The sequence below is a fragment of the Artemia franciscana genome, chromosome 18 (assembly GCF_032884065.1).
Source record: "Artemia franciscana chromosome 18, ASM3288406v1, whole genome shotgun sequence".
Lineage (NCBI taxonomy): Eukaryota > Metazoa > Arthropoda > Branchiopoda > Anostraca > Artemiidae > Artemia > Artemia franciscana.
This window is the reverse complement of record NC_088880.1, coordinates 17962714-17979725: the sequence shown is the minus strand read 5'-3', so window position 1 is coordinate 17979725 and position 17012 is coordinate 17962714. Positions and strand designations below refer to the sequence as shown.

General features: G+C 34.0%; 1 protein-coding gene across 6 annotated transcripts in view; it reads right to left on the bottom strand.

The window, feature by feature from the left end:
• The window catches only part of LOC136038698 (facilitated trehalose transporter Tret1-2 homolog), a 126170-nt gene that overhangs the window by 29751 nt on the left and 79407 nt on the right, over positions 1–17012 (bottom strand). For 3 of the 6 annotated variants that reach the window (XM_065722002.1, XM_065721999.1, XM_065722003.1), the window contains exons 3-4: positions 11822–12036; positions 1135–1385 (exon numbers count right to left, since the gene is read on the bottom strand). In XM_065722002.1, coding sequence (XP_065578074.1) covers positions 1135–1385; positions 11822–12036 — 466 coding nt within the window. Of the gene's footprint in view, positions 1–1134; positions 1386–11821; positions 12037–16812; positions 16894–17012 lie in introns of all 6 variants that reach the window. The other 3 variants (XM_065722004.1, XM_065722000.1, XM_065722001.1) reach the window with 3 other exon arrangements.

The following is a 17012-nucleotide window of genomic DNA, read 5'->3' as shown; positions in this document are numbered from 1 at the left end:
TTTGACAAAATTGACAACCACTTAAGGAGAGGGTTTAATCCAAGTAAATTTGGCTGTTTGTTCTGCGTTGAAAAAATGGTCGAACATGGAACACATTGGTCCACAAATGAAATTTATACCACAGAAAAATCTGAAAAATTGCATTCAAAAATTCCTGAGAAATTTGAAACCTAAAGAATGGCCCAAAATCGTGCATAGAAACCTGTATTTCCGCCGAAAATTAAAAAATAGATACCTTGGCTTTGGAAAGGTTTTTAAGGCTTTTTACTCGATATTTGGATCTGCGGAGAACGAATACCATCTTTAAAATTGCTTTAAACTGAATTGTCATTATAGAAAACACGTATTCGTCAAAGTTCAACGAGAAAAGCTCAGATTTTTTTTTTTAATGTTTCAGAACATATTATACTTTATCAAAGCTATTGAATTACACAAAATTTATGTCCTTAAATTCACGTAGCCAAAACTTCTTAGGCAGCCCAAATTTAAGCAAAAAGGCCAAAAATATAAATTATTTTAGTACATGAATTTGTGCAAAGAAAACGCCACACTATATATTGTAAAATTACTGTGCTGCCGTCTCCATCGATATAAAATGCGATTACCATATTAGTGATGTCTTACAGCGCACAGAAACCACAGGCCCATGCTATAAAGAAGATAAAGATGAAGAAGAATTTTTGTCACCTACATAACTGATGTGTTACATAGGCGGTTTTTCAATTCATTGTGTAAAATTTGTTTTGATAGTTTTTGGTATTCAATTTTCATAGTCTATAATATTTTAATTAATTCCTTCAATTTTCATATTGATCATTTTAGGTCTGACATCCTACGTTTTTGATTAGCTTTTAAGGCTTGCTTGATGTTCTTTGTTGTTTCCGTTTTTCTTTGTTGTTCTTTATTTCTTTATTCTGTTTTTCTTTATCCGTTTTTTTCCGTTTTCCGTTATTTAACATACAAAACAAATTCAGCTCTAAAGTATGGCCAACTTCTAAAATGGATGTGTTTCATTTTGCCGAGAAATAAGATTTCATTTTCTATAAAAGCAATAAAGCATAGTCGGACAGTTGAATAAAACCATAAAATAACAATAAATTATAAACTATATGCCATAAGAACTAAAAACCTTACCTCCCTCTCAGCCTCTGCAGTGATTTTAAAGCAAGACTGTCTTTTTGCTTTATTATATACCACGATGGAGACTCAGGTATAAAAAGAGTCGATAATCCAAGTAGAGCTGGGAAGGTTATACCGAAGAGAGACAACTGATTCCAGTTTAAAAATGCACCAAACCCATAAGCAACAAGAATACCCACTGTAAGAAATATTCCCGCCAGACTTCCTAGTCTCCCTCTAATACATGGGGACGAAATTTCACTGACCTAACGAAAAAAGAAGTATTATTGGTGATTGAGCGTAAATAACTGGATAAAATATGTTTGCGTAAGTTTTTTTTTTTATCAGGGGTGTCCTTTTAACCTTTTCAGGACGTAAAAACCGAATTTCTTGTAATTCATTCATCAGTAAATTAGCCATTCAGTACCAGAGTGAATGGACTAGTCTTGTTTTTTTCAGATGCTTTGGTTCCCTTTGGTATGCAAAGAGTAAAGTGGGCTCTATGTATAAATTTCACCAGATCATTGTATTGGAGTATGAAAGTTCTAGTGCGCTTTTTTAGTCAATAGCGATTGAAAGTGACCACACCCTATCCCACACCCCTTTGCGATCCTTTCCTCCCAAAAGACATTCGTAAAAATTTTGAGATAGCCAATTTGTTCAGAATACTTGACACAGTAACCGTTTCTCTGAGGATGACATAGTCCCCCAATCCTTTGAAGCAATGGCCGTAAGTTATCCCATTCGCTCATTGTTTACATATGGGATTTGTTACTGGGAAAGGGGGCATGTTTCATCCTGGGGCTGGAAAATAATTTGATGTTGACAAGGATGTGGAACTAAAGCAAAACACCCTATGCACATGCCGGATGCTAAAAAGTCGTATGAGCAATCTCTCAGGAACGGCTTCTGGTAACAAGTTGAAACTTTCAGAGCATGTTGAAAGGGTTGTTACACAAGCCAATTGGCACTAAGTACATACTGCTACTACTACCACCGCTACTACAACTATTACTACTATCACTACTTCTACTATTACTACTACTACTACTACTACTACTACTACTACTACTATTACTACTACTAATGCTACTACTACTACTAATACTGCTAATACTATTACCGCTATTACCACTACTACTACTACTACTACTACTACTACTACTACTACTACTACTACTACTACTACTACTACTACTACTACTACTACTACTACTGTTGCTACAACTATTACTCTTACTATAACTGCTACTGATATGGATAAGGGTATGAAGGTGAAACTTTCAGGAAATGTTGAGGGTGTCTACTTTGACATTGTTACTTTGATACTAGTTTTGATACTTTGATGAATATTTGATGTTAAAAAAACTTATTTTGTTAAATCAGGAATTCTTAAAAACATGAAACTTTTTGCAATCAAAAATGAACTTAAATTAATTTAAAAAACTTTTGGAAAAATAGGTTTTTCAATAAAATGTAAAGGCCTTTTTAAACTTAAGATCAGTAGATACAAATACCTGTTAAAATTCAAACCCAAAACGACTAGACATAACTATTAAAGAATAAATGAAACCTAAAACGAACAAGAATTAAATAAACAATCACAGCAAAAAACATAGGCTACAACAAGTAATAATAAAAATGAATAAATAAATCTTAAAGCGACTAATGCTTAAATTGAATATGCAAATCAAGCTTAAAACACTAAAAAATATTTTGCTATTTAAGCATAAATGAAACCCAAAACAAACGAACATCAAATAAACAATCAATGTAAACAAACTTACAATAGATACTAATATAAATGAATAAATAAATCTTAAAAAGAGTGAAATTTAAATTAAATATACAAATCAAGCTTGAAGCGAACAAAAATTACTACAAACAAGAGTTTGGGTATCGCCTCATTCTCTCACTTGTAGAGGTCTAAAACCTACTATGTGTCTCTTGAACAGTCTCGAAAATTATAAACAAAATCAAATTGAATATCTGGCATATAATGGTATTACTTGTTGAAAGATTCATAAGCTTAAGATTTTAATTCGCTGTAATTCTATTTTTCATTTTCAATGCTATAGGAACTGAAAAAGAAAATATTTGTAATATAATTTTTCAGCAAAGCTCCAATGACGGAGTAGGCTTCAGGTTTTTACAGTCGAGGAAGGGGACAGTGCCCAAACTCTTGTTTGTAATGAAGAAATTATATTCGTCTTGAAAACTTTTAGAAAGAACTAATAAGCTAAACTGAATATTATAAGTATAATAATATTAATTGCTGAAGGCTCATAAGTTCAAAATATTACTGTAATTTTAATGTGTATTTTCAATATTAAGTGCAAAAGAAAATATTTGTGATGTAATTCGTTTTCAATAAAGCGCCAATGACGCAGTAGATTTTGGAATTTTACAGTGAGAGAAGGAGGCGACACCATAACTTTTGGTTGTAGTAATGTTTGTTCGTTTCAAGCTTGATTTGAATATTCAATTTAAGTTTTACTGGTTTTAAGATTTGTTTATTCATTTATATTGGTATCTATTGTATGTTTGTTTACATTGATTGTTTATTTAGTTCCTGTTCGTTTTGGGTTTCATTTATATTTCAATAGTAAAATATTTTTTACCGTTTCAAGCTTGATTTGCATATTCAATTTAAGCATTACTCGCTTAAGATTTATTTATTGATTTATATTATTACTTGTTGTATGTTTTTTTTGCTATGATTGTCTATTTAATTTCGGTTCTTTCAAGGTTTCGTTTTTTCTTTAATAGTTTTTCTTGTCGTTTCTAGCTTGAATTTTAACAAGTATTTGCATCTGCTGATCTTAATTTTAAAATGGCCTTTACTTTTCTTTTAAAATCTTCTTTTCAGAAAGTTTTTTAAAATCAATTTTCGCTCGTTTTGATTGCAAAAAGTTTCAAGTTTTTGACAATTTCTTAATTTAAAATCATTTTTTTTAGCATCAAATATTCATCAAAGTTTCAAAACTAGCACCAAAGCAACAAATGTCAAAGTAAAAAAAAATTAACAAAATGAAGAAAGCATCAAAGTAAACAAGGTATCAAAGTAACAATAAGCAACTTGCATAACTTAACAGTCCTTACACCATAAACCAATGTTGCTAAGTAACTTACTAAATCCAAGTATCAAAGTAAAAAAAATATCAAAGTAACAATTAGCAAGTTCCGTTGCTCAGGGCCATTTCCCCCGGGTCGGGGACGGAGGGTTGAATTGTTTGGCCTCTGAACTTTCTGAATAAATTGGTAATCTCAAAATTTTGACCGGATGCTCTTTGAAAAAGTGGGACGTTGGCTAGTTGCCCATTTATCACTTTTGACTCTTAAAAATGAACTAGAAGTTCCAATTTCCGATCAAATGTGCCACCTCCAAAGTTAATACGATCACACCTTCCACAAAAACCTTATATCTATATATATAAAAATAAGTCTGTGTGTGTGTGTCGAGTGACGTCATGTTTGTGTGTCGACTGATGTCATGTTTGTCGCCTGACGAAATTAAAGACCGGGACATCAGGACAAAAATGACGACCGGGACACCGGGAATATAAATGACGACCGTGAGACACTCAAAGAGAAAGCGACCGGGACAAAAGGAATGTTCGATTAGCAATCACCATCAACAAAGCACCGGGACACAAATGACGACCTGGACACAGGGAATATAAATGACGACCAGGACACTCAAAGATAAATTACAGACCGGGACACCGGAAATCAAATGACGACGGGGACAAAATAACGACCGGGACACAGGGAACATAAATGACGACAGCAACACTCAAAGAGAAATTACAGACTTGGACACCGGGACACAAATGACGACCGGGACACAGGGAAACAACAACAACGGGGACGCCGGAGGGCACAGGGGGATATATAAATGACGACTTGGACACAGGGAATGTTCGATTAGCAATCACCATCAACAAAGCTCAAGGGCAATCATTGGAATAATGAGGTATAGATCTATATACAGAACAGGATAAGCTTATTTTGGTGTTACTTGGTTGTTTTACATTTGCTATTTTTTTTTCATAGGCATGTATTTTGGGGGTGATACCTGACACGGGGATGCCATGGATATTCTGTGGTAGCCACAACCCTTGACTGGGTATTGAATTTAATGTGGCGGAACCCTATAGGCAAGTGTATTCTCCTGATGGGCCCCTGTATTGGGTTGTTGTCTCTGAATTATTTGTCTTTATTGTTTCTATTGTTTGGTAAATGACGACTTATACTTATTGACGACATGACTGCCTGTCCATGGAATATTCTTTATGGTTGATTGTGTATGGCTATGCTGTTTGACCTATGTGATTGTATGGATGAGTAGAGTTAAGACCTCATTCAAGTGCAGGTCTATATTAATCACTAATTTCGGAAAACAGTCTTCCTTTTCTCCTTCTGTCTCTTTTTTTTGATGTGTTTGTGCTGTTGCATTGGTGATTTCTCTTTTCATAATATATATGTATATATATATATATATATATATATATATATATATATATATATATATATATATATATATATATATATATATATGTGTATATGTATATATATATATATATATATATATATATATATATATATATATATATATATATATATATATATATATATATATATATATATATATATATATCTATATATATAAAAATAAGTTGTGGATGGATGTGTGGATGGATGTGTCAGGTGACGTCACCTGAAAAAACTGGATCAGGTGACGTCAAAACTGAAAAAACTAAAAAAGGCAAAAACTACAAAAAAAACTAAAAACTAATAAAAAAAATAAAAAAGCTAAAAAACTAAAAAAACTAAAAAAAGGCAAAAACTACAAAAAAAAACTAAAAAAAAACTGAAAAAACTAAAAAAAGGCAAAAACTACAAAAAAAAACTAAAAACTAATAAAAAAAGTAAAAAAGCTAAAAAACTAAAAAAACTAAAAAAACTAAAAAAAGGTAAAAAACTAAAAAAAATAAAAAATAAAAAAAAACTAAAAAAAAGGAAAAAACTGAAAAATAAGCTAAAATAAAGGTAAAAACCAATAAAAAACTAAAAAAAAAAAGGAAAAAACTAATAAATGACGACACTCAAAGAGAAAAAAAGGCAAAAACTAATAAATGACGACACTCAAAGAGAAAAAAAGGCAAAAACTACAAAAAAAACTAAAAACTAATAAAAAAAATAAAAAAGCTAAAAAACTAAAAAAAACTAAAAAAAGGCAAAAACTACAAAAAAAACTAAAAACTAATAAAAAAGCTAAAAAACTAAAAAAACTAAAAAAAAGGCAAAAACTACAAAAAAACTAAAAACTAATAAAAAAAATAAAAAAGCTAAAAAACTAAAAAAACTAAAAAAACTAAAAAAAGGTAAAAAACTAAAAAAACTAAAAACTAAAAAAAACTAAAAAAGGTAAAAACTAAAAGAACTAAAAAAGAAAAAAATAAATGACGACACTCAAAGAGAAAGCGACCAGGACAAAAGGAATGTTCGATTAGCAATCAACAAAGCACCGGGACACAGGGAGTATAAAAAAAAGAAAAAAAAAGGAAAAAAATAAAGGAGAAAAACAAAACTAAAAAACGAATGTATATACAGACCGGTACACCGGGATACAAATGACGACCGGGACACAGGGAATATAAATGACGACCGGGACACAGGGACACAACTACAACGGGGACACCGGGGGAAACAGGGGGATATAAATGACGACCGGGACAAAAAAACTAAAAAGAAAAAAAAACTAAAAACTAATAAAAAAACTAAAAAATCTAAAAATCTAAATAAGCTAAAAAAGAAAAAAAAAGGAAAAAAATAAAGGAGAAAAACAAAACTAAAAAACGAATGTATATACAGACCGGGACACCGGGATACAAATGACGACCGGGACCCGGGACACAGGGAATATAAATGACGACCGGGACACAGGGACACAACTACAACGGGGACACCGGGGGAAACAGGGGGATGTAAATGACGACCGGGACACCGGGACAGGGAATGGTCGATTAGCAATCACCATCAACAAAGCTCAAGGGCAATCATTAGAATCATGAGGTATAGATCTGAATACAGATTGTTTTCCCATGGACCATTATATGTTGCATGTTCAAGAGTCGGTAAACCTGACAATCTATTTATATGCAAAGACAATGGGACAGCAAAGAATGTTGTATATTCGCAAGTTTTACGTAGTTAAAACCATATATATATATCTATCTATATTCACAGGTGGGACATAGGGACACAACTACAATGGCGCGTAACTATTATGGCGCGTAACGACTTACGCGCGCGGGGGGGCTTGGGGGGGGCGCGAAGCGCCCCCACCAACTAGGTGTTGGGGTGGCGCGAAGCGCCACCCCAACAGCTAGTATATCTATATATATAAAAATAAGTTGTCTGTGGATGGATGGATGGATGGATGTGTCAGGTGACGTCACCTGAAAAAACTGGATCAGGTGACGTCAAAACTGAAAAAACTAAAAAAAGGCAAAAACTACAAAAAAAACTAAAAACTAATAAAAAAAATAAAAAAGCTAAAAAACTAAAAAAACTATAAAGGTAAAAACCAATAAAAAACTAAAAAAAAAACTGAAAAAACTAAAAAAGGCAAAAACTACAAAAAAAACTAAAAACTAATAAAAAAAGTAAAAAAGCTAAAAAACTAAAAAAACTAAAAAAAGGTAAAAAACTAAAAAAAATAAAAAATAAAAAAAACTAAAAAAAAGGAAAAAACTGAAAAATAAGCTAAAATAAAGGTAAAAACCAATAAAAAACTAAAAAAAAAAAAGGAAAAAACTAATAAATGACGACACTCAAAGAGAAAAAAAAGGCAAAAACTACAAAAAAAACTAAAAACTAATAAAAAAAATAAAAAAGCTAAAAAACTAAAAAAACTAAAAAAAGGCAAAAACTACAAAAAAAACTAAAAACTAATAAAAAAGCTAAAAAACTAAAAAAACTAAAAAAAAGGCAAAAACTACAAAAAAACTAAAAACTAATAAAAAAAATAAAAAAGCTAAAAAACTAAAAAAAACTAAAAAAACTAAAAAAAGGTAAAAAACTAAAAAAACTAAAAACAAAAAAAAACTAAAAAAGGTAAAAACTAAAAGAACTAAAAAAGAAAAAAATAAATGACGACACTCAAAGAGAAAGCGACCAGGACAAAAGGAATGTTCGATTAGCAATCAACAAAGCACCGGGACACAGGGAGTATAAATGACGACCCGGGGGAAACAGGGGGATATAAATGACGACCGGGACAAAAAAACTAAAAAGAAAAAAAAACTAATAAAAAAACTAAAAAATCTAAAAATCTAAATAAGCTAAAAAAGAAAAAAAAAGGAAAAAAATACAAATGACGACCGGGACACAGGGAATATAAATGACGACCGGGACACAGGGACACAACTACAACGGGGACACCGGGGGAAACATGGGGATATAAATGACGACCGGGACAAAAAAACTAAAAAGAAAAAAAAACTAAAAACTAATAAAAAAACTAAAAAATCTAAAAATCTAAATAAGCTAAAAAAGAAAAAAAAGGAAAAAAATAAAGGAGAAAAACAAAACTAAAAAACGAATGTATATACAGACCGGGACACCGGGATACAAATGACGACCGGGACCCGGGACACAGGGAATATAAATGACGACCGGGACACAGGGACACAACTACAACGGGGACACCGGGGGAAACAGGGGGATGTAAATGACGACCGGGACACCGGGACAGGGAATGGTCGATTAGCAATCACCATCAACAAAGCTCAAGGGCAATCATTAGAATCATGAGGTATAGATCTGAATACAGATTGTTTTCCCATGGACCATTATATGTTGCATGTTCAAGAGTCGGTAAACCTGACAATCTATTTATATGCAAAGACAATGGGACAGCAAAGAATGTTGTATATTCGCAAGTTTTACGTAGTTAAAACCATATATATATATATCTATCTATATTCACAGGTGGGACATAGGGACACAACTACAATGGCGCGTAACTATTATGGCGCGTAACGACTTACGCGCGCGGGGGGGCTTGGGGGGGGCGCGAAGCGCCCCCACCAACTAGGTGTTGGGGTGGCGCGAAGCGCCACCCCAACAGCTAGTATATATATATATATATATATATATATATATGTGTGTATATGTATGTGTGTTTTTTTATGTGTTTGTGCTGTTGCATTGGTGATTTCTCTTTTCATAATATATATATATTATTATATATATATATAATATATATATATCTATATTTACAGGTGGGACACAGAGACACAATAGGGAATATAAATGACGACCGGGACACTCAAAGAGAAAGCGACCGGGACACAAGGAATGTTCGATTAGCAATCAGGGACACAGGGAAACAACAACAACGGGGACGCCGGGGGCACAGGGGGATATATAAATGACGACGGGGACACAGGGAATGTTCGACTAGCAATCACCATCAACAAAGCTCAATGGCAATCATTAGAATAATAAGGTATAGATCTGAATACAGATTGTTTTTCCCATAGACAATTACATGTTGCATGTTCAAGAGTCGGTAAACCTGACAATCTATTTATATGCCCAGACAATTGGACAGCCAAGAATGTTGAATATTCGCAAGTTTTACGTAGTTAAAAATACAATTATATCTATCTATATCCACAGGTGGGACACAGGGACACAACTACAATGGCGTGTAACCAATATGACGCGCAATGACTTAGGTGCTCGGGGGGGGGGGGCTGTGGGGGGCGCGAAGCACCCCCACCAACTAGGTGTTGGGGTGGCGCGAAGTGCCACCCCAACAGCTAGTATATAATATAAGCTTATATGCTAACGATGGGCTGCTAGCGTAACTTATAGCCATTCCCCCCAGGGCTGAGGAGATTCAAACCCGGATCCGTAGCAGTTTGACATTTGGATGATTTTGAACAAAAGATTTGACACCTCCGATAGCCCTCCGATCAATTTTGACTATTAAAAAGGGAAACAAAACTTTCAATTTCCAATCAAATGAGACATCTCTGAAGTTTACACGAGCACCCCTCTCATTGGAACCATATATGCCCCCGGGGCATAACTTACAACACTTGCCCTCGGGCCCCAGGGGTTTGTGTTGACACCAGAGTTTTTTTATTTCATATTTGAACTATTTAAAATAATGGCTATCTCAAAATTTTATCGGATGGGTTTTGGGAAAAAGGGCATGGGGGCTAGCTGCCCTTAGTTCTTTTGATTCTTAAAAAGAAATCTACAACTTTCAATTTCCAAATTACTGAGCCTTTTCTGAAGTTTATTCGATAATCCGTTATATAAGAACCATATATACCCAACTTACAACGACTGTCCCAGAACCCGGGGGGGATTGGTGGTCTCTTCGATCTCTTTTAATTCTTAAAGTGATCAAGAATTATCCCTTTCCAAACAAATTAGCCCTCTCTGAAGTATATACAAGCATCCTTTCCATAGGAATAGCATATAACCACCGGACATAACTTACAACGCCTGCCCCCAGGCCCTGGGGGGCTGTGTCGACACAGGAAATTTTTATCTGCTCTTGAACTATTTTTAACAAAACTACTATCTCAAAATTTTTTATCTTACACTTTTGGGTGGGAAAAGGCGTGGGGAGGGGGAGGCTATCTGCAATCCAATCACCTTTTACTCTTAAAAAGTGATCTACAACTTTCAATGTCCAATCAAATGAGCCCTCTTTGAGGTTTACACGAGCATCCTTTCCATAAGAACCATATATGCCCCACGGCATAACTTACAACACTGGTCTGCGGGCCCTTGGGGGCTGTGTTGACACTGGAGATTTTGTTATCTGAACTTTGTACTATTTTCAACAAAATTTTTATCGCAAAATTTTCATTTGATATATTTGGAGAAAAAAGGGTGGGAAGAGCTAACTGCTTTCTGATCACTATTGACTTATAAAAAGTGAACTAGAACTTTCAATTTCCAATATTTGGCCCTCTTTGAAGTTTATACGTGCATCCCTATTATAAGGACCTTATATGCCCAAGGGCATAACTTACACTGTCTACCCCTGGCTCTGGTGGTTTTTGTCGACATCAGAGTTTAAATTCTCAAAAGGCTTTCCTAAACGTTCACATCCTTCCTCATTATACTGACTCTTAATTGAACATAAATGATGTTTATGACATAGCTGCATCAGAATTTTAATAAAGAATCTACAATAGTCCGAAAGTATCCTTTCAGGCTCCGTCCAAAAAAGTAAAGTTTGAAAAATTTCTTGAAAAAAGATCCTTATTATAAACAAAATTCAAAATTGGTTTAGAATTCACTTAAAATTCTAGAAATCCTGGAAAGAATACTTTTCCAGAAAGAAAGGAAACATACAACGAAATAAAGAGGGAAAAAAGCAAGGAGAGAAAATAACCTTCTAAAAAAACAGAGACACACAAAAAGAAAAGATACATATAAACTAGTTTTCATTTTATCTTTTTCCTTATCATGTATCAAGAAAACTAAAGAAAAAGGAAAAAAGAGAAGCCATGAAAGGTAAACCAAAGAATATAACTTGTAGAAGTAACAAATAAATGAGGAAGTTGCAGTGTTTGTTCTACGTAACAGTAAATTTGTTGCCCAAAAAAGCCTAAGGACACTTTGCGACAGACACGGGGAGAGAGTTAGTTTGTATTTGGCTTACATATATTTGTGATGCCGGTGACGCTGCTCCCGCTAGAAATCCACATATAAAGCGTCCGGTGATTATCATTATTCGATTAACAGCGAAACCAGTAAGCAAATAGCTTCCAATATAAAGGGGCGATAGAGCCATAACCGTCCCACGCCTTCCCAATGAATTAATCAGCATTCCAACGCAAAGTGCACCAAGAAACGAACCTGCTGGATTAATGCTCACTAAAAAAATTAAAAGAAGAAAGGAAAAAGCAAAAAAAACATCATCATGATAGCTAGTTATAGGATCGAATAAAAGAAACACAAAATTTTGGAGAAATCCCGGTTCGTAACGTGCACTGTACTCACTACTTAATGCTCTAATTGACATTTTGGCTACACCCATTTAATTCAACAATCGTCTGGGCAAAATTGATCTCAAAGAAAATGCATCGACACATACTATTTCCACTTGTTATTTATTCATTCTGCTAATATCTTCAATATTTTGATGGAAAACAGTTTTTTTTACAGAAAATATGAGAGCCAGATGTTTTTTTAAGGCTCTTTTTTCTTGAAAAACTGATTTCATTTATTTTTGTCAAGCGACCTTACAACATTGATAAGAATATCATTGGAGTCTAATTATATAAATTTTGTTTTCTAAACAGCACGATTTAATGTTGATGTTTTAAAACTGTATTGTTTTCTGTAAAGTCAATATGATGATTTTCAGAAACCTGATTTTTGAAGGCTAGTCAACCTGACCAAAACAATTCATACCTTTGCAGATAAAAGGCCCAAATTGTATGACCTTAAAACTAAAACTAAAACGCTCTTAGAACTAAATTGAGTCCTTTATAATTGCCTTAGTCATTTTGATGAACCAAGTTTATGGATTATTTAACTGTTATAGATGTGAGTAATAAGAGTACCCCTATTCAATAAATGAAAATTGATTCCTTACCTATGACACTGAGTTCCAATCTTGACAAAGTAAAGCGTACATTGAGGTATAAGACCAATAAAATCATAAAAGTTTAGTTCACTATCATAGATAGATAGATATTTAACAAAAGCCAGTTAGAGGCCATAGCAAAAAGAACAAGTAATGCAAAATAATACCACATGATGCTAAATCACATAACGGGGTACACAAAAATAAACTATGACAAAGCATAACAATTGCAAAAATAACATAAAACTAAATTAAGTTCTTTATCCAGAAAACTATTTTTTATTAGCTTTCTGAGTTTTGCCTTAATCACTTTGAAGGACCAAGTTTATGGATTCATATTAGTTTCGCTCAACGGAAAGTAGAGAACGACTTTAAAACTTAAAGCAAATAGATACAAGTTTGTGGATAAGGAGGCTAGCCCCTCCTTTAGACATCACTCTTTATGCTAAAGTTTTATAGCCAATAGCTAATCTGAAAACAAAGATTTAATCCGACAGAGAATAGAAAACGAGTATCAAAACATACTTCTCAAAGAGTAGGATAAGATAAGCCTCTCAGTTTTGCATGCTCACCTGAAAGACTGCGTTTCTTATTTGAGCACTCGAGAATGACTGTTTTCTGTGAACATGAAAAAAAAAGAAAACATATACCAAGGTCCCTAAAAGCCCTAAAAACAGAATGATTTTTGCTCTCTGTAGTAAGTGTATGGCTGGGGGTAGATGAATGATTAAAATTAGAACTTTAGCGGCAAAATACTGGCCTTAGATTATTCAGATGGGGAAGAGAGTAGTGCTAGGTTTGAGCTCTGCCGGCCGTTGTAACTAATGCTGGTTAAATTCTCAAAGTGCGGTCACCTAATTTTATACTGTTGCATTTTCACAAGCATATAAGCGAATATAGTTTCCATGGGCGTTCATAATGGGGGATAAGGAGTGACAGGGGGTTCATAATGGTGACTCCTGGCTTAATGGCACTGCCTCATACTTGTTTATTTGTGCTTTGATATTCCTATTATAGAGCATTGGAAGTGCCGATTAGACCAGTTAAGTCCCCCCTAAATTCAGGTTATGGGCGCTCATGATATTGTCCCATAGTTTTAATCGAGCCATAGTGGAAACAAAAATCAAGTAATACAGAAGACTAAAAAGAAAGAAAGAAAGAAGAAAAAACTAGACCCAACTCGAATAGAGTTACTTGCTTGGTTATTGTATAATCGGTTATTTGTTTGAAAAAAAAAGTAATGTAGTATTGAGGGGTTTTCAGATCCTGTGAGCCAGATTTAAAAACCACAAGGGTATTCTCCAAGAAACACATGTGGTTGTTACGGCATAGTTTTGGCAGATGTTGTTGTTTACTTATGGGAAGTTAAATAAGATGACTTAGGTTTTATGAAAATTGAAATGTTTAAAACCCTATGAGCAATGTGGGAAAAAATATTCAGGGCATTTTCGAAGACACTGGTTTGGGGAACCTCCAGATGTGAAAAATTATCTTAGTACCCCTCACCACCCTCCTGATATTACCGATATTTGCTTTATTAATAAACACAATTACAACTCTTTAGATTTTACATCTACTGCACTGATGGAAAAACATTTGTTTTTGTTGGTGTGCAGTAGTAAAATTTAACCCTTTTATAAACACAGCGAAAAATAGCCTAGTAAATAATTAACAAAAGAAGAAAAAAACACACCAAAAAAGAAAAAAGATTAATCTCCTCTATTCCCTCGAAAATAAACATATACCTCCCAACAGCCCTACTCTCTCATTACCACTCATCCACACACTCCTCCTTACCACCCATTAACCCACTCCTCCCTACCACCCCGAAACAACCAGACCTCCCTACCACCTCTTATCTCCTCAAAAATAAATACAATTTCAACTATTCTTTTTTATATGTCCTTTAAAAATTTCCTGAAGACAATAGTCTAATGGTTACTTATTTAAATTTAAATATGGGTGACCTAGTTATGAGAGTTAGCAACACTTTTTTTGGTAGGGATCAGGCAAGGGTTTGCTTATGCACACGGTTTTACGCTTCACTGCACAAAATTGTCATTGATACATGTGACAAGACAGGTTGTCCTATTACGTGGCCTACACAAGATTTGGTTGATGATCTTACCGGGTAGTGGATTGGGTAGTTTCTTTGTTTCTCCAAGGTATATATTTTTTATTTTTTTACGCCTTGATGATGTTGACGCGTGTAGAATGCATATGTTAGGCCAGGAGGATTGAAAAAATCAATATTCTTCGCTGTTTGAAAGATACATAGCCAATAGCCCGTCTTTACAGTCGACGGGCTACTATTCGCAATGCTAATGGTATCGCTAGCGTTATGAATATGTTCAAGGAAATCTGAGGGTATCAAGTAAGTTTTGTATTTGGACATGCACGGATCCAAGTTTTATTTTTGTTCGATTTTGATTCGTTTGAGTTCGTTTGATTTTTGTCCATGGTGCCAAGTCTGATAGAACACTACCATTGGGAGGTAATTCCCAATAGGTTTCAAATGGATTTGGTGACATTAATGCTATACTCTGTTTTAATGGCTCGGCAGAGGTACACTCTAAACGTTCAATACCCGTTTGTATAATACTTGTATATCTATTACCAGACAAGTCCAATACATTGATACCGTGACTTTTTGCAAACATTGTATTGGTTATACTATTTTCAAATGGTTGTGAATCTTGATCTAGGGATTGCATTGGCGATTCATATAGAGTCTCATATAATTTATCAAAGGATAAATTACAGAGATAACGTCCCTTTACTTTACAGCCAAAAGAGGAAAGTTCAAACGTTTCAAATTTGTGTAGAAAACTTGTCAATGATCCTAGAACTGTAGCACTGTTTTCAAACGTCAAAGATGGTTCTGAGTGAATTACATCATTGATAAATGTAGAGTCGGTTTAGGTGCGTGAACCATGTAGTTGATGTGTGATTGTTTGAAGAACAAGTAGTTTGATATTATTTCAAATGGCTCTTTACTTTTCGATTGCCAAAGTAACAGAACTCATACCCTGTTGTTTTCATACATGAAGTTTTGCTGAAGTGAGAGAGATTCTGGTGTCAGGCGCATCGGCAAGTACCTTTTGAAAAATAAAATTGAACGGGAAAAGTTGTAACTTTATGTCTATCTTAACATTGGAAGGCAACTATTTGGCTATATTAAACATTAAATAATTTATCTTCCCAACTAAGTGTAAAACACTACTTGTCACCTCTCTAAGTGTATCGGTAGAGTAAGTGTTCGTTTTATATTCATATCCAACGGCTAAACGGCTCAATTTCTTATAGGACATTGGATTCATAAACATGCATTGTATGTAGCTAGCATGGTTTTAAAGATTGTTACTTGTGCTCACCGCATTCCCCCTCTCATTGTAGTTATCTAACTGACTTACAATAATGTGAATCCATTCCAAAATCAAACACTCAACATTATATAAGTCTGAGTGAAGCGTTTGCAAACAATGCGAATAAAAATAGCCCAAATTTTGTTTGAATAATTTTTTTTTTAGATGGATGCCTTAATACTATCTCTCCCACCCCACTCCGGAATCTATTTTTCAACAAGGCTTCAAATCTTGCCCAAATAAGAGTACATTACGTCTCAAGAATTCGAAAATACTACCCGCCACAAGTGAGTTGTATGGGTCTCCAAACCTAAATATATATATATATATATATATATATATATATATATATATATATATATATATATATATATATATATATATATATATATATATATATATATATATATATATATTGCGCAGGGCAGAATTCGACAAGTAAAACCATGGTAATACAGTGGGAGCTATGGGATTCTCATATCCCATACCACTACCACATTGGCACACTACTACCTGCTCCCCCTACACTTCAAGGTCACTGCAGGGCGCTATCCGATCTGCTACTTGTCTTCCAATGGTATTTGGGGTTAATTTTTCTAGCAGCCGATCCAAAAATTTAGAATCAAGACCGAGTCTCCTCAAAACGACGTTAAAGTAACGTTGACGGGGCGAGTTGTAGTACCAGCAGTCACTCACCAAACCAATCCTCAAACAGGCTATCGAAACAATCTAGTTTGCCATTATTACTCTTTCCTCGGACGATATATCAGCAGGAACCTAAAAATATTATCAGGAACTTATTTTCTTTTAGAAACAGTTATGATACTAATCTGAAAAAGAATGAATTATTTTCATCGTGTTTTTAGCGGTTTTGAAAAGCCGTTTTTTAAGGCCAG